This window comes from Cylas formicarius, unplaced genomic scaffold (genome assembly GCF_029955315.1).
Source record: "Cylas formicarius isolate icCylForm1 unplaced genomic scaffold, icCylForm1.1 PGA_scaffold_7__23_contigs__length_41026272, whole genome shotgun sequence".
NCBI classification, from domain to species: Eukaryota; Metazoa; Arthropoda; class Insecta; order Coleoptera; family Brentidae; genus Cylas; species Cylas formicarius.
This window is the reverse complement of record NW_026844352.1, coordinates 29,747,251-29,772,249: the sequence shown is the minus strand read 5'-3', so window position 1 is coordinate 29,772,249 and position 24,999 is coordinate 29,747,251. Positions and strand designations below refer to the sequence as shown.

General features: G+C 34.5%; 2 protein-coding genes across 3 annotated transcripts in view; one reads left to right on the top strand and one right to left on the bottom strand.

The window, feature by feature from the left end:
- The window catches only part of LOC132705194 (uncharacterized), a 361,276-nt gene that overhangs the window by 33,871 nt on the left and 302,406 nt on the right, over positions 1-24,999 (top strand). The gene's annotated exons all lie outside the window — the stretch shown is intronic.
- LOC132705405 (uncharacterized) lies at positions 9,033-14,151 on the bottom strand. Its single transcript, XM_060675982.1, has 2 exons — positions 13,555-14,151; positions 9,033-12,246 (listed from the first exon to the last, which is right to left on the bottom strand). The coding sequence occupies exons 1-2, from the start codon at positions 13,964-13,966 to the stop codon at positions 11,453-11,455; spliced, it is 1,206 nt and encodes a 401-aa protein (XP_060531965.1). The 5' UTR covers positions 13,967-14,151; the 3' UTR covers positions 9,033-11,452.

Below are 24,999 nucleotides of genomic sequence, written 5' to 3'. Positions count from 1 at the left end.
TAGTGTAATATGCAATAAGCCTGATAAACGGCATTTGAGTTGCGGAAAGCAGGGGAGCAAGTGCTTAATAAACTAATGACTAATGAATGCGAACCACTTCGGACATTTCCGGGATTTTATAAGACGGGTTTGGGAACAATCGGATGTTTTCGGAGAGTTTACCGCACGGTTTGAATTTTGACATTTGTCAATTCTAACGGTCATGTGAGTGAATGTATTTGTGTTGTGTTGCAAAAATGTACCCAAACTATAGCATGCAACACGTTTGGTAAATTTTTTCTGTTACTCGTTTATTAAAACAGTTAACGAAAACGCTTTACAAAACTACGAATTATTAATTTTTAAAGGGCATTGGTAAATAGGTACTTACAATTTATTTTATGAAACAGTGTAAATCACATAATGTTTGTAGTCTCTTTTTCGCTCCAGTAATGTTTAACCTTTTTTTGGTTTTAGTTTTATCTAAATATACCGTTGCTTATTGTTATATTTTTTAATTATTACTATTATTAAAAATTTGCATGTTAGTTTTTAAACTATTAAAGTTAAGGCATTTTTAATTTCAAGGTGGTTCACTTTGTTCCAAGACTTTTCGCACGCGTTCCACCATTGCAACAGGTTTTCCATTTCTCTACTTTTCACTTTTCACCTTTTTGTAATTTGTAATTTCAGTCAAACGAATCCATTTCCAATATGTATGTAAATTTATTTACTTTTTTGCAAATACATAATATGGAAATGAGCTCTTTTATCTCAACTTCAGGTTCATATTTTATTATAATGTGTAATATGGGGATTTATTTTAAATTCTCCGCTGTAACAGTTTTTGATTAATTAAATGTAAATTCGGCGGTCACAATAAATGCAATAAAAATGATTTCCTAAAACGACAGAAAATTATCGTTTGTTTTATCCATCGGCGGTTTTGCTTGTTTTTTGATCTATGATTACTTTTATAAAATGAAAATTATAAAATTTAGAAATAAAAAAAAGTAATAGCGTTTTTTAAAATTTTATGGCAAGTAAATTATCTTTGTTCGATATATTCGGCAGGAGATGACATATCGAGATACGGTTTTCACTAGCCCTCTTTGGATATCACTTCACTATATTTTAAAGTCATAATATTGCATTAGAATTTGACATAGCACAGTCATTTAGGATTTACACCCGTTTATTTAAAAACACCTTATGTTAATAGATTTTGAAGCTATTTTCGAAGTCCAATGCGTTTTTAGTTTGTTTTTTTTTTGTAGTTTAAATTTTTCCAAATGAGGTCATCTATCATTTTTACCATGAAAATATGTATTTCATGTGCACCGCGTGCCAAATAAAACGATCCACTATACGATCTGGAAACCTATAGGAGTTACGAAAAAAGTTGCATACAAAAGTTGCTTGAACTTTCCTGAATATTTAAAATATTATAATTTTTGTGATACAAGTGTTGCCCCGACATCAACTTTTGTATATATCTACTTTTTTGGAATGCTTGGTTAAAATAAAGGTCACTTTCTAAAAAAATCCTATTCGAACTTTGCATAGTTTAGGCAGAAATGGAGGTTATGCGTTTTTTGATATTTTTATTGACCCATATAAAATTGTGTTGTGGCGCTACTGATCCAGGTATTGCAACAAACTTAACCACAGACTAAAGAGATTATGCACTACTCAATCAGTTTGACAGATGGGCCCCAGTTTTTACATGGTGTCTCAAACAGGTGGTGCCGTTTGGCAAATTTAATAAATAAAATCTCAAGAGTTTGAAATGGAACACACTGTATTTTGTAGTTTATCTTATATTTAAATTTTCGAATTTATACGAGTGTTACCTTAAATCTCCAATATCTCAAAAAGTAACTAAAATTGAAATACACGATAAATTACAAACTTACCCCATTTTCTGTCCTATAATTCTTTTCTGAAGAAAAATGTAGTGCATTCCCCTTGAAAATCTTGAGATTTTGTTAATTTAATTCGCCAAAACGGCACCACCTATTTGGGACAACCTGAGTAGTGCATCATCTGCTTAGTCTGTGGTTAAATTTTCGTTGCAATACCTCTATTAGTAGCGTCACAACACATTTTTATATGAGGCAATCAAAATATGATAACAAACACATAACCTCAATTTCTGGCTAAACTATGCAAAATTCGAATATGAATTTCTTAAGAAAGTGACCTTTATTTTATCCAAGGACCCTGTATCAACAAAATTAAAATATTTTCAATCTTCAGGAGAGTATAAGAAATTTTTGTACCAAACTTTTTTTTTTCGTATCCCCTATGGGTTGCCAGATCGTATTGTGGATCATTTTATTCGGCACACGGTGTAGAATGTTCCCTGGAAAAGGGCGCGATCATAGGACATACATAATACGCTATTTTGGATCGTCCAGTGACGCTTAGATTACTGAAACCGTATGGGCGTTTCTTGTTCAAGCTCCCTTAATACGGTTTTGCCGAGAAGAATCTAGGAGTTACGGCAATCCTCTGGACGGCTAACGATAGTTTTTTCATTTACCGTCTTTTTAATGTTGCTAGTGGAAATTTACTTAGGCTTGCCCATTATTTCCAAACGAGCTTGTAGAAATGATGATTTAATAGTTGAAAAACCTTGTGTTTTATCTTCATTGGTGAATTGTAGAACTACTAAGGTGTAGGTTTACACCAAAATGTTGCATTCGGCTTCCACATTTGCTTTTTGTAGAATCCGCGCTTTATATCAGGTGAAGTATCCCGATACGACACTCCATCAAAGTTTACAAAATTAAAATATAAGTTGCCACACTCTGCAACGTGCCGCCGATCGACTGTTCGAAGGTGTCCCCCTTCCCGCCTAACTCGCAGTAGGGTGACAGTAGGCGAACTTTGGTCGACGCCAGCAAAATGTCTTTTTTTCGTTGTCCATTAGATGAGCCCAGGTAATACTACTTTAGAAGCTTTTTTCTTTTTCTTTCCAGGGAAAGTCCAATAACCTACTTTCTTAATTGATTTTATTGCTGACCGCTATATTGCATAGTATATTCAATCTCATCCTTGTTTGCTCGAGTAAAATTTGAATGAATGAAGCTCGAAATCGCCTTCAGAAATTTGCAATTCCTTGAAATTAGGTATCAGGTTCATTTCCGATGGTAGGATTCTCCTGGGAAAATAACAAACTGGTACATTTATATAATAAATATATGCAGGTTTTAGAAGAAAACAAAAATAAATCTTATATTAAGAAAGATATATGCACTCACTGAAACTGAAATTAAACACTGCAAGCGTGGGGTGAAAGTCAGATTGTTCAAATCAAATGGGTATTGACATTTATATAGCTATAGTTGTTTATGGCTCAGTTTATTCACTTCCAAGATTAATATTAACATTAAAATTATAGGTTAAAGATTGGAAATAAAACCTAAAATTTCATAACGTACTTCCGAATCGAAATGGGGCACCTATTATATCATTCACGATGTTAACTTGTACTCGTTTGATTAGACGGAAGTTTGTCAATAAATTTATATAAAAATAATATAAAACAAATATAATTATAAAAACAGTTTCCACTATTTAACTAATTAATGTAATAAATAGTATCGAATATTCAAATTTACCTTTATAGGACTTAATTTAATTATGATCTACTACAAAACCTAATAACTCCTTTGAAAAAGAACCGAACGAAAAATTAAACCATTGATAAAGAACAAGGCTTGAAAGGTGTGACAATAGAAATTTTCTATTCTTAACACTAAATTCCGGAGGTTCCTTTAAATTTTCAAATAGTGTTCCTATACTAAACATGGAAAAAAATTCGAATTTAATGAAGTACATATTTGAAACACTCTTTGGAATTTACCGATAAGAAAGAAGTTTTTTATTGTCAAGCTCTTCAAGCCTTGTTCATTTTTAACACTTCAATTTTTCGTTAAGCTTGACACCTTTTTAAAGGAGTTATTAAACTTTGCGGTAAAGCATGAACTGTAAGTGTTTTTGTTCGGGCTTAACTCATTAAGATTAACTCTTACGAAAATATATTTAAATATTCAAGATGCGTATACTCGAATATTTGTTTAAAAATTTTTATTTTAAAGCATGTAAAAAAAAATAACTTTATTAAGTGCGTCATATTAAGCAATTATAAATAGATCATAAATTTCGAAATCCCCGCGTATATAGATATGCTACATGTCAAAGGTCCGACAGAGAGTGCGAGAACTTATATTTTAATTGTGTAAACTTTGACTAACAAAATATATGCTAAAAAGTTCATTAGCAGTTGCAATAAAGATATCATCACTGGCTGAACTTTATAATGCCCACTATAAAATCAAAAGTAAACAAATCTTTGTCAATTCTGGGTGATGCAGTTTTAGTGTCTCACTTGTATAATTTATAACTTGTAGCTCTATAACAGCAGATCTATATTTAATAGAATATCTTCTATTATTTCTTACAATTAAATGCATTTTGGCCCTTCTAGTTAATGTTATAATTATACTAACGCAACGACCCCTAAAAGGCTCTAATAATTAATTCCTTCCCTACTTTAATTAACAATTATCTCCGGAGGATCGTAAAAAAGGAAATAAGAATATTTTAAACGCAATAAAATCTGAAATGCCTGGCATTTGCCCCAATTAAAAGTGTTGAAAAGCGTTTTTTAATTACCAAAGGTAGCAAGATGAATTTAACGCCGTCGTTTAGCTAAATACATCGTTCTCGATAGTTAAAGTTTTGTGTCTCACACCGGAAAAAATCCGTAAGACCTAAGCTTAAGCTCTGTTAAAAGTAGGTTGTTGCAAGTCAGCCCGACTTTGCATTCGGATAAGTTTAATTCCTTTATAATCCCGCTGAAGGTAAGATTTTCGTCCCGTTTGGCTCTAAATCCTCCAGAATTGCAAATAATTCCGGCAAAATTGGTGGATCTTCTGATTTGTTAATGTCGCCCCAAAAATATTATATGACACTACGACTGGATGTCAAGTCCTGCGATATTGTGTGTGTGACCATGCACGTGACACAGGAAGGAGTTCTAAAACAGCTTTCGGTGAACACCAATGAAAGTCAATAACTCAAATTTATCCCAACATTGAGTTAATTATTTAGGTTAGTTCTTTACCATCTGTTGGTTTGGTATGAGGGAAGGGGGTCTAAAGAATATTTTTTAATTGCTTTTGTAATTTTTTATTCTGTTACTTAATAAAGTAACCACGGGCTAAAATATCCTAATGTTGCAGATCTTACAGCAGATATGAACGATTCTGGAAAATGCTGTTAAAAGGTGCCAGAAATATTTGCTCTTTGTCGACGCACGACGCAAATACCTTGTAGTCTTTTCGTTCCACTTCGGCAGCAGAGATCACAAAATAAAATAATATTTTGGAAATATTCCAACTGTCAGAGGTAGTGTATGATGCTAAAGAAAAGAAGATTGGACAATTCAATATCAATGACACAGATTTACCCTTCTTCAGTGGCATAATCGTTGAAATAACTAGGTTTATATCTGAACATATCTGAAATGACATTCTCCACTTTTGCTCCTTATGAAATATATTCTTCTAAATTCGACATTGATAACTGAGGAAACTAGGTTCTTTTGGAAAAACTGAGGTATTTCTGATGGTATGCTGTACCAAGCTTACGCAAGGGAGTAACTTTTTCTAAATTGGAATGGCTTCAGGCTTGTTTAGTAAATGTGGATTCTAATTTTGAAATGAATGAGACTCCATTCTAATAAACTTAAAGATGGCGTTTCACTTGAATGTTGGCTATTGAAGTTCATCAAATGATATGCTTTACTTTTAGTTGAATGTAAGGAGCATAATTATTTGAACGGATGAATTTTATAACAGTTACTTCACTACATCAATAATACACTCAGAATCCCGAATTAAAATGGATAAAATTGGCGACACCCTGGTTTCTTTCCCAATATTTCATGATGACGCTTTCGCGCTACGTACGTATTACGCTTGCCTCCCATTATTCTCAATTTCATAAACAACGGGGTTGCCAAGGCAACGTCATTTGTTTTAATTTACGGCCGCGCGACAGGCTTAAATCAAAATCCCCTAGTAGAACAACAGGCGAAACGTGTGTTCTATTACGTTTTCTAGGCTGATGGCTCGTCAATCTTCCTATTTTATGAGCGATGTCTCCGAGCTCGATTAATTGCCCTGGGGAACCGCCGCCGCTCCGCATTCCTTCGTTTTGAAAATGGGCTCCCGGCTTTGTACCCGCCGGATAAAATAAATACGTATCATATTTAAAATTACTTTCGAATTTTATTTATGCATGTGGAAGTTATAATTAATACGAATGAGCAGGTTTTCGAATATCAGACTCGACGTTTATGACATAACTATTATTTAATAACATCGCCGGGGATGTTTCTGGTTGGTCATAGAATCATCAAGCAAGGGTCTTTATTTTTAGGTTCACGCTCTCTAGCCTTATATACACCGTTATATATTTTTGCTAATGTGTTTTTATCGTTTCATCATTTTGGAAGTAACGAATTCAATCAATTGTGATCAGCTCAAGCCATGGCCCAGCTTTAAAAAATGTATTTATTATTCTAATTTTTTCTTGACCATCTTATCTACCTAATATACAAGAGCGCCGAAAAGAACGATGTTTAAATATAATGTAAATTTGAGATATCTACTTAAAATTGCTTTTTCTTTTCATTCTGTTCATAAAAGTTTCTTGAGACAAGGACTCCAGATGACTGGGTTCAGGCTAGCAATGGCACTTAGAAATTAATGATGCTTCTTGTTCAAAGTTAAGGCCCGAACATTATTTAACATCGTAATATCACATTTATTATTTTATTTGCATATTTATAAACATAATATGCAACCTTTTGCTTTCAATACAGTTACAGATCTGCCGCAAAGATTTGAATGAAATTAGACTTTATATTACAACCTCGCACTAAAATAAACATAAAAGTTCCTATAAACTAGGTCTCACTCCACTATTCGCCAATCATCTGCTCTTCAGTCTAATAACTTCGACATTAGAGATATTAAGCGTTCCATAACAAAATTTACTTCACCACAATCTTCTAAGGACAATGAGCCCGAAAGCAACCCCACACTTGCCACTGTTGTCCTTCCTTCCATTCAAAACATCACTGACCACATATCAAAAGCAGATTTACTACTTTTTCGATCCGTCAAAAACAAAATTCCGTTTGAGATACAATATTCCTTCAGATTAAGACAAATAAACTCATCAGCAGTTGCCGAACACAATCACGACACCAGACACAAAATTTTAATCGATAAAACTAAAATACTTGCATGTAATCAATTCTTCTACAAACGAAAAAATCCTATAAGCAAACAAACAATTTTAACAGCGACTCAGGTCTTTACCTGTCTCCAATATGGAAAGCAGCTATCCAAGACAATGTTCACACCCCTCCTTTAGCTCCTTACCCCTCCAACAGTATATAAGTTGGTTGGTACAGAGTAGAATGCGAGGCAGTTTTGGTTAGTTTGATAGACTTACTAAAACTTTTACACTCTATTATAGCAAATTATGCAATAAGAATACATTCACGACCTTCAGATTTGACAAACTTTAAAATTCAAGCCGAAAACATCCGATTGGTCCCAAACCCGCGCGGTAATATCCCCGGAAATGTCCGAACTGTCTCGGATCGGTGGGACAAGAAACTCACGTGGTAAAGTGATGCTTCCCGCACACTAGATTGGTGAATAATTAGGTATTTTCCAGAAGAGAATAGAAAAACTTAATTTTGGATTATATTCATGCATGAATATTACGCAACAAAACCTCGGATTTTTTTTCAAATTCATTGGTCGTTGATTATTAGTAACATAGATTCTTCATGAATCGTTTGGACGGAATTAACGAATGCATTGACTTTTTTTGTATATTTCATTTTACTTTCTGAATGCAACTACTAGCAGAATTATATTTGCTTCTTCATCTAAAATTTAAAATGTTCCTTTCTATATTTTCCTTTTTCTTGCTGATTGTTGCCCTCTTTGTTTAAACATGCGGCAAAGCAGCTGTATTAAGCCCAATTGTATTTTTGAACGTTAACGATAGATGTAATATTTTGGTTTTTTGTTGAGATATTAGGAGATTTCTGCTATGATTTTTTTGAATTGTTTTGTTATTAATATGTGTCTATAAGATATTATCATATTCCAAACAAATTTTAGTTTTCTAGTACTACTCGAAATTCGCTATTTTTTTTTAATGTGTAAATTGGAATGAAGAAAGTGGTTATTCTACGCATTCTCAACACAGCACTCACTGATGTCCCTTACTTGATATTTTTCAATATTTAACACACGTAGAGTTACAAATATTTTCTTTTCTTGTGTAATTATACTTAACTGTTAAGTTTTGGAGTCTTCTTGAGCAGCATCCCCTGGAATTGGGTAGACATACAAGATTGCAACACATTTATCATTGGTATCAAGTTGCAAATATGTCCACTTTTACAAAATGCCTCCCGACAACGCATAATCCATAATGTAAAAGCAGGAACGCGACCGAGAATATATCATTGCCATATTAGGCCATAAAAACCAAAACTGTGGCCATAGGGGTCCAGAGAGCTAAGCGTATACATGGTGAATAAGTTACGAGATGTATGGAGCACATGTGTATGCTGCATACATACGACCGCTTATTCACTATGCGGTTCTCTGTCTGGCACGAAACGGGTTAACTATTTAAACGCGCCGGTTCCATCTATTTAATAACTTGCGCTTAACGTTTTATATCTACGTGTGGCCCGAGCCTTTTTCCATTTTGACAAATTGATGGAAACTTTCCGCTCACAAATTGAACGAGACCGCAAATATTTGCTAATAAATCAATCGCTGTTTTCGCTTTAACTACGCACTATGGGATCGAATCGAAAAATTTTGGTCATAAGTAGAAAAAAATGAGAATTTTGTTTTAAAGCTAAAATTCGCAGTAAATTATACAATTTAAAAAAAAAACGCATATGTCTACGTTATTTATAATATATAAAAATGGCCATATAGGAAAGAAAATTTTGTAATTATTGCTTTTAAGAAACGGTAAATTAGTTAATGCAACTTATATTTCTTCATATAAAAACATACAAATAAATTGAATAATAATGTTTAACTAAACGCAATTAAATTACAAATATTTTTAGAAGCTTTTTTGAAATGTATATAATTTCACAATAAAACCTAACAGGACAACAAATAAAAAATAAATTTATATGTATATAGCACAGAACAATCATTAAAGTATAATTAATGCACAATGCCCCACAACACGTCATTACCGATGTTTTCTTCAAAAAATCCACCAACGCTATAATAGCCCTTACTTAGAAGAAAACTTTTAATTTTATATTTAAAATGTTGTGGCAATGAGTTATAAAGTTTTATACTTTTGTTTTGATTTCTGTAACCTGTATCTCGGTAGCACAAGATTATTTGCACTCCGGGTGTCATACCTATAAGAATCAGAACCCCTCGGTCTTTTAGTGTATCTCAAGAACACTTTGAAATATAAATATACATGGCACCGTCATTATTTTATCATTAATAAACAATGGCTTACAGTGTTCGTTAAAATTTGAATTTGTAATTATCAGTAGTGCTTTTTTTTGCATCTTAAATATTTTAATTGCATAAGAGGAGTTACCCCACAGTATGGTGGCACGCGAGTGAAATAAACCAAAGTAAGACTTCAATACATCAAAACTCACCATTCTGCGAAATTGACGCAAAAGAAAATGAATATTTGAAAGATTTTTACTTAGCTCGCCAATGTGTTCTGACCAATTCAGAGTGTCCAAGGTAACGCCCAGAATCTTGCATCCCTTGAAAAATGTCAACCTACTGCTACTAGACACTAATAAATTCTTCTTTTTTGGCTTCATTAAGTTGTAGATTATTTGCTGAAAACCATGCTTTGGCCTTAGAAAAAGTATATGGTTCAATATTACTCAGGGTAGTGATGTTCCTGTTTGAATTAATAAACGTTGTGTCGTCAGCAAATAGCACAATATCAGTATCAGGCATCATGTACTGGCAAATATCATTTATGTATATAATAAAAAGGCGCGGTCCCAGAACGGAGCCCTGGGGTACTCCAAACTCAACGCAAGCCAAATCAGACTTATTGTTCTTTACGCTCACAAACTGTTGTCTATCTGTTAAATAGAATTTAAAAAGTTTGAGTGGAACATCACGCACTCCATAATCAAGAGAATCTGATGAGAAATACAGTCGAAAGTCTTTGAGAGGTCAGGTCTCACTGTGAAATCATCATGTGTTCTCCCCTTTCCAGACCCCTGACTATGTCCTTCACCACCCTCATCAAAGCTCTAGTTATGGAGAACTTGCTTTTGAAACAAAACTGGGCTGAGTCAAGTAATTGATTTAGTTCAATAAATTTATATAGCCTCTTTTTTAACAGGATTTCAAAAACTTTAGAGAAAATAACAATGATAGAGATAGGACGATAATTATCGACCATCTGAGGGTCTGCATTACTTTAGAAATTTTAAAAATACTTGGGAATATTCCTTCAGTAAAACAACAATTTATCAGACTAGTCAAAGGTTCCACCAAAATATTCGCGGTCTCCTTCAGTATTTTGCTATTCAAGTCAAATGCATCAAGCGCTGATGAATTCTTTAAGTTCATTATTGTTGAAAAAACTTCTTCAGGGGTCGTAAGAAACAAGTAAAAAGAACAATCTGGTGCCCTCAAATCGTTTAAAAAACAAGAGCTGCCCATTGTTGAATTTGGAAGATTTTTTATGATATTATTTGCAATTCCACTAGAATACTTATTAAAGTGACCTGGTAATAAAGTTGCCCCAACACAGTGCCTGTCTCGATTATTTCTATTTAGTTTAGTTTAGTTAATGCCAGTCAGTTTCTATTTTGGTCTTAATTATTGAAATGTATCCCGAGCGTAGCGTAGTGGTTTTGTTTTCCATTCCAAGATAAAAAAAAAATTTGTATCTTCATTTTTCGACGTGAGAAACAACGTCCGCAAATGTCTGTTTCCTGTTACGACGCCAGAAGGTTAGTTATCAATCAATCGGAGCCTTGTAACTTCAGAGAATTTAAAGTTAGAGCTAAAATAACGCATACATCACATTGCTATTGTAGACGCGTTACGATTTTTATTGAATGTGCACTAACGAAACTAACGAAACTAAACCATTTTGTGTTTACAATATAACAATGCGAATATATCTTGAGCTTAATAGTGCTTGCTCATAAAAAAGCTCATGGCCAGAAGGCTTAATATAAAAGCGCATAAAAGACAAATAAAAATTCAAAACCCTCACAACATGATTTCGCTTTGTTTCAGCCTTTGTTTAAAAAGTTTTAAATTAAATAAAAGACTAACTCGAAAGCATTCATTTTAAAAAGCTCGTTCAAGCTGGAACAAATATCGCATCACTCCTAAAGCCACCCCCTTTCGGCGAACGCAACCGTAATGAACTTATATCTTTTCCTATGAGCGTCGGTCATTCTGCTGGCCATTTTCTTTAGATCGTCCATGATATCATAGTTCTCACCCGTCAAATCGTTTACGTCTTCTTTTTCGCCCAATGCTGCAAATACCAACGAGATGCAGCGGCCATATTGACCGCAAGAAGCTTCGGTTTTTAGTTCCTCCAAAAACGAATCGTAAGAAAATGGTGTGGTGTCAACTCCGAACTCTTTCAGATTATCTATGAACGTGCTATAGTATAGTTTTATTAAGTCGTCCATATGAACTTCTATATCAGGGAATTTTACCGATGTCGTAACGAAAATGATTAAATCTGCGGTTATAGAAGCGTACGTGCCGGCTTGTAGATCCAGAAACATAACCTTCGTATCGTTTTCTTGTTTTTTTACCATAATGTTGTTGGTCCATAGGTCTAGGTGTACAACTCCCGCCCACGGCTCCCTAGCGTGCCTCAATCCCCACGGATTCAGTGCTAAGGCTGGCTTCACGCGGTCCAACAGCACTTTGCATTCTGAATCTTCTTGTAGAAGTTTTATAACGTATTTGAAACAATCCTGAAGCCCGCTCGTCGAATCGTCTGAGCATTCTGCACCATATAAGTGGGCGTGAATCTTTGCTTCGAATAATTCGGGATTTTTTATCTTTATTGCTACGGCAACGGAGTGAAAGACCGCTAGCTTTTTAACTATCTCTTTTGCTGTCTGTATGTCGAAGCCCCTACGTCGATCTTCGTTCTCGAATCCTAAAAATAAAAACCAATTGAATGCGAGTTTAATCGGAAAGACACAGAAATATAATTTGTGTCCCTGAAGTATAAAAAAATGACGGAGTTACCCACCCTTGTTAGGGGTCCTCCGTAGACACACGGCATAACACAATAAACTTTAAATAAAATAAAATGAAACCAAAACATACGAGGAATGATAAAGTTTTAGGTATTTGTTTCACCTATTAAAATAAGTTGATATAAAGAAGATATAGGGACCAAAAGTAACATTTTAATTTTGTAAGCAGGGTAGCATCGCACAGGATGAGCCGAATGGAACAATTTTAATTCCAATTCAATGTAGCTTCAGGTCCGTCTTCGTGAAAAATAATATGAACGTAAATTAAAAAATAATAACAGCTCAAATTGTTAAACCTGTATCACAAATATCAATTACACAGGCGTACAAAATTTTTCTTTTTGACAGATGTTTTTATTTTCAAAACTCATTTTATATAATTTTGGTACGCTGATTTTAAAAATTCTATTCATTTATTCGCATCACGTAATTTTTTTTTGCAAATATCAAAAGAAATAAAAGACATTTCTAAAATAATTTGTTTTTTTATTTAGTAAAAAAGTTGAACCCTATTGTTGCAATACACAATATTGACGTAACTCTTTTTCGCGATCCCGGTAAAAGTTTGATGTGACGCCAGGTGCCAGTAAATGCTTGTCACGAAGTCTGCTCTGGTTAAACACTGGTGTGAAATCAGTCATCTAGTTCTTTTGGGTGGTAGGTGAAGATGAAATGGTTGAATAGCAGAGTCAAGATTAGGATACATGATTTGTTTATTATTTGTTCTGTTGATTCCTTGAATATTACACTAATAAAAATGACTGTGATTCCTAGGCTCTCGCCGCACCATATGAACACTAAAGCTTAAACATGTGTTACTACCATCTACCATCCACCAAAATAATGTAGTAACAAATTCAAATTGGCCGTGCTTTTTTGAACACCAAAAGAGGGATGTATTTTTGGTTAACTGTAAAAATGAGTTTTGGCCAGAAGCAGTAGATTTTTTTTTCAGAAATGATTCTTCCATATTTTTACTGCACCATAAAGGATTTATAATAAATCACCTATAGAAATAGTCCATTAATGCATGCTGTTCGGAGTACTGGTTTTGTTTTGTCCCGAATTATTTAATAAATAAATAACCTCTTCGAGATAAAAATTTGCTTGTAGTCAGGATATCTAATCTACAATCTTGACATTAGAATGTTAAGATCGCGGAATATAGGAAAGGCATTTATTTGTAGTAGTATAAAAAAACTTACCCGATTCTTTCAGATTTTCTAAAAGTAACACGCCATCATCGTCAACTATATCCTTATCCGAATCCAAACTAGTCCTCGCGCCATACATTGTCGGAAAGAAATCTATGATATTTTGCGCGCCATTTTCCGACTGGAACTTCTGCATTGTCGGTATGATCGACGTATACCAACATATTTCGTTTTTAAATGTAAAGGACAAATTAAAGGTGTCTTGGATAACCTTGCTGGGTGGCATGCACTTTGCCACTGCATGTACGATTTGTTCGCCACCGTGCGATTTTATTTTCGCATCTATTTTTAACATCACGCTTCCATAGTTCTCACCGGGACCGATCAAGCTTGTAACGGAGTGCCACAAAATTTCGCCGTTGAAGCTGTTTTCTAAAAATTCTTTTAGATTCTTCACTTCCATGATACTACGATAAATAAAACTGCCGATGAAATAAACGTTATCGTAGCGTTTGGTTGAAATCAACTATAAGGGGATCCAGTTTGTTTGTCGTATATTAAAATTTATCTACCCGACTAGATTAAACACCGACTTTCTGTTGCATTGTTGAGGGCCGTACGCGGCAAGACTGTCATTATCAATGTAACCGGTCGAATGGACGGGTAATTTTATATTGACTGAAGCGCATGGAATACGAGGGAATTCCCGTTAACGCACTAAACGAACCAACTGCCGGCATTCCCAGCGGTTCTCAATAAATGCCGTTTACTAAATAACATCTTTTTTATATTGCGCGTCGTCACGGTGTTTTTTAATTCTTTGTCGACGCCTTCAAACGCGTTGTCGGCCAAGGTTGCCCTTCAGATAAGAACAATGCCTAAATATGTAATATGTAAATATCTAAAGTAGGTCCTATCAGAGAACAAAACCCGCAATCTTGTTCAACTTATATTAACTTAATCATTTTCAGATGTGACGTACCACACAATATTATAATGATAGGACCTCATCAAAACTAGACATTCGTTTCTTCTTATATAACGACATATTAAATGGGAGAGAAGCTTTATATATTTTCCGCATGTTAAATATGGTGCTCCGTCTGATCCTAACTTCCCCTCACCTGAACTCATATTCTATGATGATATGGAGGTTACTTATTTTTTATTGTCTTATTTATTAGATTATCAGGTTAGGTGACCTGAAATTACATAAAATGGAAGCAGATGAATCTACGTTACAATATTTGATTGTTAAAAAACTTAAAATGAATAAAGTGGATCAACTTTTTCTGCGCTTCGCTCCATTTGTTTCTTGTGAAAAATGTGTAAATGTGTAAAAAGATATTTTTACGTTTTCTTGGTATTGCTTTCTCATTATACGATGACTAGGTAATAGTATGTTATGCAACAAGTGCGGCAAACGGCATTTGACTCACGAGTTTATTTGACACGAGCGGAGCACAGCGGAGCGAGTGTTTAATAAACGAGTGACTTAAAAGTTTACCAAACGTGTTGCATACTATACTGTTTCGGATCCGTGGGAAACGAAACTGACGCGGTAGATTGACGCTTCTCGCGCGTTTGATCAGTGTGTAATTAGCCATTTTACAGACGGAAGTAGAAAAATATATTTCTACTTTAAGACCAAGAAATGCTTACTGGTTCTCTATACCAACGAATGCATGCTTAGCATATTATTTTTTACATGATTGAAGTCGCGTTCGCATACATCAAACTTATCTTCAAGAGTAATTTTAGATTTTTCATTCTTCAAAACATAGCAATAACATTTTTCAGTCACGTCCGATTTTCAAGTAATATTTTTAAGGAAATTAAAAAATTACGCTAAATCGACTTTTATTTTGGCCAGCTATCAGAATATTCCAGGAACTTAAATAATGTAAATTGCCTAAAAAAAAAAACATTGGAATAAAAAAATATTTTATATTTTCCGCAAATTATAACAGAGCTCTGTCAAAAATTAAATTTGAAGTGGTTTGGAAAATATTGCTCCTATTGTAAAAGCTTATCCGGTACGTAAAATCTTCGCACGTATTCTTGTCAGTTTCGTTTGCTTTGTCTCGCGCGAAACCAAACAAATAAGCAACTAGGTCATGCTGGAAACAAGATCTGAACTGCAGAAACCGCCGCAACCCTCTCATTAGTATTATACCCCGAATGTGTCAATCTAATTGCGACACCTCTGCGACTCGTACAATTAATAATATCTTGAAGTTCGGATGATATATTGCAAACAGCTTTCCTAAATTAACTAGTTCAGACTAGTTCGCGCAAAAAGGGATTTCTTGCGAGGCACCTCAAATGACGACGACTAATACGTTCCGAGAATGGAAAACCCTTTAGTTCAGGGTCGCAATACTCCACCACACTCGATAAGTCGCAGTCAGCAGGAGAACACATGATCCTGAAATATGTTTGGGGAATCCACTGGAGGGCCGAACTTACTAATGCGGTAAAACTATAACTGAAATATCGATAGTGGAAATCGGGCAAACATTTTTTAAGAAGGTTCGCGCTAACAGGTATGAGCATTTTTTTAAATTTGTTGAAAATGTCAATATTTTTTTACACATCATCTTACCTTGTTTCAGATATTTGCATACAATAAAGCTATCTACTATCATAATTATTGTTTCATCATAATATATTTTTAGTCATTTTTCGCGACTATAATATGCCATCTTTTAAATCGCATTAATTACCTCATGATTTTCCTCTATCTTGTATTTACATTTTTTTAGTATAATTTATGTTAAACATTGCTGCTTACTTATTTGCGTACTAAGTATTGCTCCGCATAACCTGTGAAAAAATAATGTAAATTATCAGAAAACTTTTTTTTGCCATTGCATTTGCTTAACCATCTAATTTTATTATGTTTGAAAAACTACGGATATTTGGGGGTATTTCAAAGATATCTGGTTAATTTTTCCAACAAAGGGAATTAAATTGTACAGATTTTGACAGTGATTAATGCTTAAGTCGAGGGGTAAATCAGTAAAATTTGATTGTTTCAATTTCAAAATTCTTGCAAATGAAGCAATTTTTTTGGTTTAAATCTTATATCTTACATTTTGTGCTTATGTTCGCAACGGCCGTATATCTCAGGAATTTTTAGACTTAAATTTGTGAATTTTAGTATGTGAGCGGCTCCATCCAATGGCGGCATAGATGACGCTTCCACATTTATGTTTTTTCCCAAACCTACAAACCTTTTTGTTTTAAATAGAGAGGATCTGTTTTTATTTCATTCTTGTAGTGCCTTCAAAATTTGCGGTATTTTTCATGTAACGTACCCTATACCCATATTCATCCGTTTTTGCAAAAACGACAGAAAACGAAAGTAATAAATGATTTAATCAAAAAACAAGAATTTAATTTATAAACGACAAATTAATAACTTTGACGAGTTGGCAAACTTAAATAACAATAGAAACTAAAAACGAAGAAAAAGGGTACTTATTTTAATAAATGGTCATACTAACGTCCTTCGGCTAGTTGACCATGTCCTAAACGGTTATTTCCTCTTCTAAGTCAGCCAAGGTGTTGGGTTTGGCTTTGTTCACTTTCATTTCGAGTTCGAGTCTGGTGAACGAGGCGGTAATCCCTCTTCGTCCGATTCAACGATTTGGAAGCATTTGATGCAGGCACTTTTTTACATTTTGTGTATAATGGGTAGGTGTCCCAACGTGTTGAAACCGCAGGCGGCTATCAAGCATCCCTATTTCGCCATTTCTGATATTCGGATATAGCAAAGCTAATTGGGAAACAACTTGTGTTCTTAAAAGGGTATAACAGTTTTCACCGGTGAGAATGCCATTGACATACACACATGCATTTAACTTTTGAGAATATTTTTCGTTTGACCAATAACGGCAATTGTGTCTATTAACGAAGCCATTCAACTTGGGAAATTTGAATTTAAAATCGTTTTACTCACAACACGAGCACAAAATTCCATCCGCCGATCTGGATTATCTTCAGACAATTCCTAAATGATATGTGCCTTTTATGGTTTATACTTATTTTTTTGCCAAAATTCTTGTCACTGATGACTGAGTGGAATTATTATCCTCAGCTACTTGTATGGTATAATATTGTGGATTATCTATAGTTGATAATAAGAACCTCTTCACCGTTCGTTTTAGGTATTGATCGCCCTGTGGTTGGGCGGTTTTTTACAAATCCAGTATTTGTAAATTTTGAAACATATTTGGCCACAGTTCATTTCGTGAGTTGATGCGTATTGCACGCAGTAATTCAGGCACATCACTATAGGATCGTTTCCTATCACCATAATCCTTTTAATATTGCAATTCGTTGGAATTCGCTTAAAAACATTATTATTGACGTTGCATAAACTTAATATGACAAACAAATAAATCAAACGAAATCTTGAAAGACCAAAAAAAACTAATTCAATTGGTTCTCAAACCGTGCCAAGTAGAGGCTACCATTTTTTTAATGCTAGTTATAACACCAAATGCTCTAGAACACACCATATTAAACACCATTTATTAAAATAAGAACTGAACTGAGGTGGCTTTTACTTGATGAAAATCCATTTATCAAAATAAATAAGAACTACAAGTTCAGATTTTCACGAAATTATATATTATGACATGACAATTGTTTTTTTTTATAAAGACACGGTGTTGTCGAAACAATTATCATGTCATAATATATAATTTCGTGAAAATCTGAACTTTTAGTTCTTATTTATTTTTTAAAATAAGAATTTTTATTTTATTTTTATTGTGATTTAAGTTTACCAATTCGTTAAAATCATTCATTATAACGTTCATAATTTAAATTATAGTTTGGTTTTTGTCATTCCTCCAAAAACGGTTGAATATGGGGATGTTAGATAGATAACATAACCTTTCTGTTTAAAATAAGAAAGTTTGGTAGTTTAGAAGAAAAAACACAAATGTGAAAAAACGTTGCATATATCCCCATTGGACATATCCTAATTAGGAACCCTCGTATACGTGACTTTTAAGTTTTATCAAACAGTATTTATTCATTTGTCCAAATTTATGTTGTCCCCTTCAAAGTAATCTCCTCCACATATAATACACATGGGTCAACGTTTTTCCTAGTCGTCGAAGCACTTCTGGTAAGCACTTTCTTGTATAGCCTTGAGTTGTTCCAGAGATTTTTTTTTATCTCCTCAATCGTTCCAAACCTCTTTCCTTTCATGGACTTCAGGAGTTTTGGGAACAGGAAAAATTCGCAGGGGACCACATCCCGTAAATGTGGAGGCTGAAGCATGATTGTCGTTTTGTTTTTGTACAGAAAGTTAGACACAAGCAACGATGAGTGAGCAAGTGCATTATCGTGATGCAAAATCCGGACGTTTTCTTCGTATTGCTTCTCGTAAACGGTGCATACCTTCAAGATAATACTCTTTATTGACCGTACGACCTTGTGGTAAGAACTGTTGATATACTACGTCACGTCAAAGAAAACAATAAGCAAAACCTTGACATTTGATCGAATTTGACGTGCTTTTTTAGGTTTTGGCGTTTGGGACTGTGTTTTGGTTGGGACGTCATAACGATATTGCCATAATTCGTCGCCAATTATGACTTTTTTGAGCATATCCATTGTTCGAAATAAAGCAGTTTGGGAACAAATTTTGCCGATACACGTTTCATGACCAAAACTTCGGAAAAAGTTGCATGGCGCGAGCCAATAGACGTCTTCAGCCACTTCTCTAATAGGGATTCGACGGTTTTTCAACACAATTTGTTTCACTTCTTCAACGCTTTCATCAGTTATTGAGCGAGGTTCGTCATCGGCGTCTTCTCTGCAATCTTTGAAGAGCTTGTACCACTGATAAGCATTTTTTTTTGCTCACCGTATGCCGCTGCCAAATTTTGTGTGTTTTGCAGCACTCTATTTCATTTTTTACACAAAATTTTATGCAAACTCTTCGCTCTATTTATTTTTTGACAGCAGAAAATAGCCGAGCATATAAAACATATGGAACTATCAAAAAAAAAGTAAACAAAAAAGTAAACGTGCAGACTGGCTGAAACTGTGAACATATGTTAGGATATGTGTACAACATAAAAAAATATTAAAGATACCTACTTGAAAAATGGATTCGACAAATAGCGACGCAAAGTTGATAGTTTTCAGTCGAAATCAAAGCTGCACGGATACCTGGATAATTTTTGACACGTTCCAATTTGGCTTTAAAAACTTGAACGGATTATCCAGATGTGCACAAAAGCTAGAAGGCGCTTCAAAGGAAATATTGATTTAGCTTCTGTATACAGCGAGAGACACTGAGCTAAAAATACCGCCTTATGCATACTTGTATTGCACGAAATGCTTTAGGGCTATTTAGAACTATTTCTCAATTTTGCTGGTGCGGCCACCTGTTAACGTTTCGCTGCAGGTCTTATTCGCCATTTAATTTTGTCCTCATTTTTGAAATTTCAATGGTTCTCGAGTTTTTCTCCGAGTAGCACGGTGATGGAATCTATTAAAGGAATTGTAAAAATTTGTTTTGTCGAAAGTAAGTTAATGTATGGATACTAAAATGAATGGAACCTCAGTGAAAAAAATTATCCGTCAGAAAGTTGTGTTTTCAAAGCAGATTTTGTTCGAAATTTCACCAATTCTTAAAGGGTTTTTTTAAAGATTTAGTTTGTGTTTCTTTTACAACACCTTTAATAAATTGGGTGAAAAATAATTACCATACCGTTTTCGAAATTTATTTATTTATTTATTTATCAACGGGCCAATCGCCCAATATAAAATGGGATTCACATAAACAAAATAGTAAACAACAAAATGAAATAAAGCAAAATTAAAACAGAATGAAATAAGATAGATGAAGACCCTACCCTAATATGACAAACATTGGTTTTCCATTAAATACATAGTAAATCGACACGACAGTAAGGACACTTATAGGAGTAGCGAGGCACCAACACAATGGTATACAATACTAGTGCGAGGAAAAGCGGAATAGTTTTACCGACAGTCTTTAAGTTTTTTCTTAAATATTCTTGCACTCTGGAAGCAGTCAAGTTGGTCCGAAGAGCGATTCGCTAGTGCAGCTGACCTAGTAAGAAAAGAACTCTGACCATAGTTACTACGATAGAACTCCACCTGGAAGGAGTAGTTTATTGTGATCTGGCGGGGGGGCGAATCTTACATAACAGCTCAGGTCCATGGGAATTTGAATGCAGTAGATTATAAAAAATGGTGAGATCCCTCTGCATCCGACGAATTTAGAAGAGTTGTAAGTTGGAGAGGGTTTTCCAATTCAGAGTAATCAACGCCCTCAAGTCCTTGGTCCTTGGTGGACGTTATACGTCCACATACACACACACATGAACATAATCCAGGTGCGGACGCACGAGGGAGCAGAATAGTAATCTGAGAGACAGAACACTCTGGAAGTCCACTGGACAACGCTTAATAAAGCCCAAAATCTGAAGTGATTTAGACACAATAAATGAAACATGGTATGTGTAAGTCAACTTAATATCGAGTAACACTCCAAGATCCCTTATTACGGAGGCCTACAATATCGGTGTCCCTTTTATGCTATACGTAAAATGTATGGGGTTTATGCTCCGGTAGAAGTTCATTTGTTGGCATTTATTAATATCTAGTTCAATTCCATTCAAATCGCTCCATAGCGATAGGTGATCTAAATCGGACTGTAGTTTTATACAGTCATCAGCATTATGGACTCTCATATAGAATTTGAAGTCGTCAGCAAATAAAAGGAAACATGCGTGATGAAAACATGAGGCAATATCATTCGCGAAGACATTGAAGAGCCTGTCAATAAATTTAATTTTAAAATTTATGAAATTTGACTATCCACTACTCCAAAGTGCAACTTAAGACCGTATTTTCTGCACTCGCAATTCTTTCTGCGTAAGGCAACGAAATAATTAAATTCATATTCTACCAAGGTTGAAGAGAAAAATGTATTAAGGCGAAAAAACCAAAATTATAAAGAACTAAAATATCTTTAGCCACAAGATGCGGGAAATATTCTTTCACGATTTTTCAGAAAGTATCCTGCAATCAGCAGGAACAAAAAATGATGCATACGTTTTCCTTTGGACAATAGCGAGGTAATGAAAACTTAACCATTTAAAATTTCTCAGTTTACTTTGAGAGCCGCGAAAACTTCCGACGTCATGTTGCGGTGACAAGAAAAGCAAGTATAAACCTTTTTTATCTATTGTACTAGCTTTGTTCGCATTGAGGCTCTTACAAGAACGAAAATGAAATGCGTCAGCGGATTAATTATCCATTCCCGTAATTGTTTTGCGACTTAATAAGATATAAAGATATAATTTTACCTTTTGTTCTTCGTCAGCATTCGCATATCATTGATATTTTGATATTTTAGATTACAATAAAGATATTGAGATGAGGTTTTTTCTTGGTTAGTGGGGCTTAAAGTGAAGAATCATCCCAAAATTCAATTTTTTTTTGAGTGTTGAGGTCTAGTCGTATTTTAGGTGAGGATAAAGGTATTGAGATGCTACTTTTGCTTGGCTCCTTTTCAACTACGCAATAATCGAAAAGCAGTCATATCATTGGTTTACTTTATTTATAGAATTTTTTTTTGCAATTATATAAACACCATCTGATTACGGGTTAAGCAATCACAATCACTTCAAGTGTAGTACGATTGATTGTCTGAGAAAGGCCCTTTTTAACTCCAAGTTGAGTAAAATCCGTTTAAGGTTTTCCCATTCATCACGTGCACTTTGCTTTCGGAAAACTATAAGTCAATAAACAGAAAAAATTTAATGTACCTCTTCACAATCATCCGGTTGACTTCTTTAGAGCTTCACGGAAACTGGCTTGCATTTTGCTCTGTGCCTGCTTATATATTGTTTGCTGGGGGCGGGGCTAACTCGGATGACTGATTCCCATTTTGGTGATAGGTGGAAACCTGAGTCGCTGTTAAGAATGTTAGGTTGAATATTGATTTCTATAGGTTTTCGGATTTTTCGTTGGTAGAAGAATTGATTATTAGTTTTATCGAATAAAATTTTATGTCCAGTTTCGTGATTCTGTTCGGCTACTACTGATGAGGCTATTTGTCTTAGTCTTAAGACTCTTTCCTGTTCTTTGAGCCTAGTTTATATTTTTGGCGAAACGTTAGAAGTTCGACTCACCAGCAACCGACCCAGGAGGAATGCAGATGTTTTGTAAATAGTATTACAGGAGCCTGTGGAAGTTTCTTTGAAAAATTGAATTTATCTCAGCTTTAAAACAGCATACTCACTCAAACTAGTGCGGTTAGAAAATTTTGCAGGGTTTTAAAAATTGTGATTTTCAAAATTTATCGAAGCACTCGGTCTATTTATATATTATTTATTACGTTCCATTTTCCAAGTAATTGTTATTACAAACGGTCATGTCAGTAAATGTATTCGTGTCATTTTGCGAAAATGTACCCAAAAACTAACTAACTAAGTATAGTATGCAACACATTCCGTAAACATTTTAAGTCACTCATTTATTAAACACTCGCTCCGCTGCGCTCCGCTCATGTCAAAGGAATTCCTCAGTCAAATGCCGTTTGCCGCACTGCATAATATACCATAAAATTCAGATTTCGGAGATATTCTATTTCTGTTTTTTTAATTCCACAATATGTGCCATGGTACAATATGCTGTTTCTCCGTAATAATTGTGCATTGTTATTCGGAACTGACAATGAATGATTTATTATTATCATTCAACATTCTCTCGGCACGCGGCCTATTTTCTGAAACTATCTCATTCTCATAACTTCCGGCACGACCATTGGAACATAGAGCGGCATTGGTATTGAAATAATTAATTAGATTCCGTAGTCACGTTTCCAAATCTTGTAACGGGGTGTCGATGCATTTAAGCCATCTAGAATAATCGATAACGACGTTCGGGTTAAATTACCTCTATATATAGACCGTTGTGAAACCGACGCATTTATCCACTAACGGGTGTTCGATTATCATAATATTTTCCATTAAATAATTTGTTGGAGAATGAACTTCCCGGTATTTTCCGCTAAAAGGCTTGTGATTTAATAATTGCGTTGGATCCGCGCATTGTTTCGAGAAAATTGCAATTTTAGGTATAGCCCACGCGGAGGGACGAATATAATGTCATCATTGTCCACCGAAGTGATAACAATTAAAGCTCGCCATAAACTTATACGACCTTATGTTATGAGGGAAATGCTTCAACACTTGTCGGTATGGTCTATCTTTATTAACGCCTCGAATTTATTGCATCGTAAACTTCGAGAACAGAGTTAGAGTAAGTTTGAGTGCCGCAATAAACGCTTTATCTCCGTCGTTTCTGTAAAAATGAAAGGTTTTGTTTACTCAGGACTTGCCAAGGAACTTGCGATACAGCTAATAGACATTATGGAAGTAGGTCTTCTTGGAGCCTTAATGTTTGGTAGTACAGCGAAAGGAAAAGCTAGCAAGGTTAAAATTAACAATGTTAAATTTTGGGAAGCACTTCCACTTTAAGGGATGATTGCTAATTTACCAATTAAATTACTAAGGGTGCTAAATGTGTTGTTTGTGATACTACGTTTTGATATCCTTATTACTCAAAACTAATTGCTGAAGACTAACTAATTCATGATACTGTTGCTATAGCAGAGATGCACGAATGAAAATATTTTGCCCCATATCATCGTTTATTCCTTATCTCACTAAACAATTAATAGCAGCAAATTTAAACTCTTGAAGTTTGATAATAATATCTATACCACACGACAAACCCTCCCAAGGAATTGGACGCCCAATTTCATTAATGATATCCGAATGCTGAGAAAGACACAACGTTTGAAAGGGCAGAACGGATTAATATAATTTCCCGGCAAAATTATATCTTATTAAGTAGCAAAACAATTACAGGAAGGGATAATTAATCCCTTAACGCATTTCATTCAAAGCCAGTACAATAGATAAAAAATGCTTATACCCGCTTTTCTTGTCCCAGCAATATTATGTCGGAAGTTTTCGCGGCTTTCAAAGTAAACTGAGAAATTTTAAATGGTTAAGTTTCATTACCTCGCTATTGTCCAAAGGAAAGCTTAAGCATCATTTTTGGTTCCTGCCGATTGCAGGATACTTTCTGAAAAATCGTGAAAGAATATTTCTCGCATTTTGCGGCTAAAAATATTTTAGTGCTTTATAGTCTTGGTTCTTTCGGCGTAACACATTTTCCTTTTCAATTTTGGTAGAATATGAATTTAATTATTTCATTGCCTTATGCAGAAAGAATTTCAAGGGAAAAACTACGGTCTTTAAATTGAACTTTGGAAAGTCAAATTTCATAAATTTTAAAATTAAATTGGGTAAGTGACATATATACCACCCCAAATTTCAAAAATGGTATGAGTATAATTTTTCACCCAATAGAGTTCTCCAAAAGATATACCGTTTTTGCGACATAATCCGGTATTTAATTTTG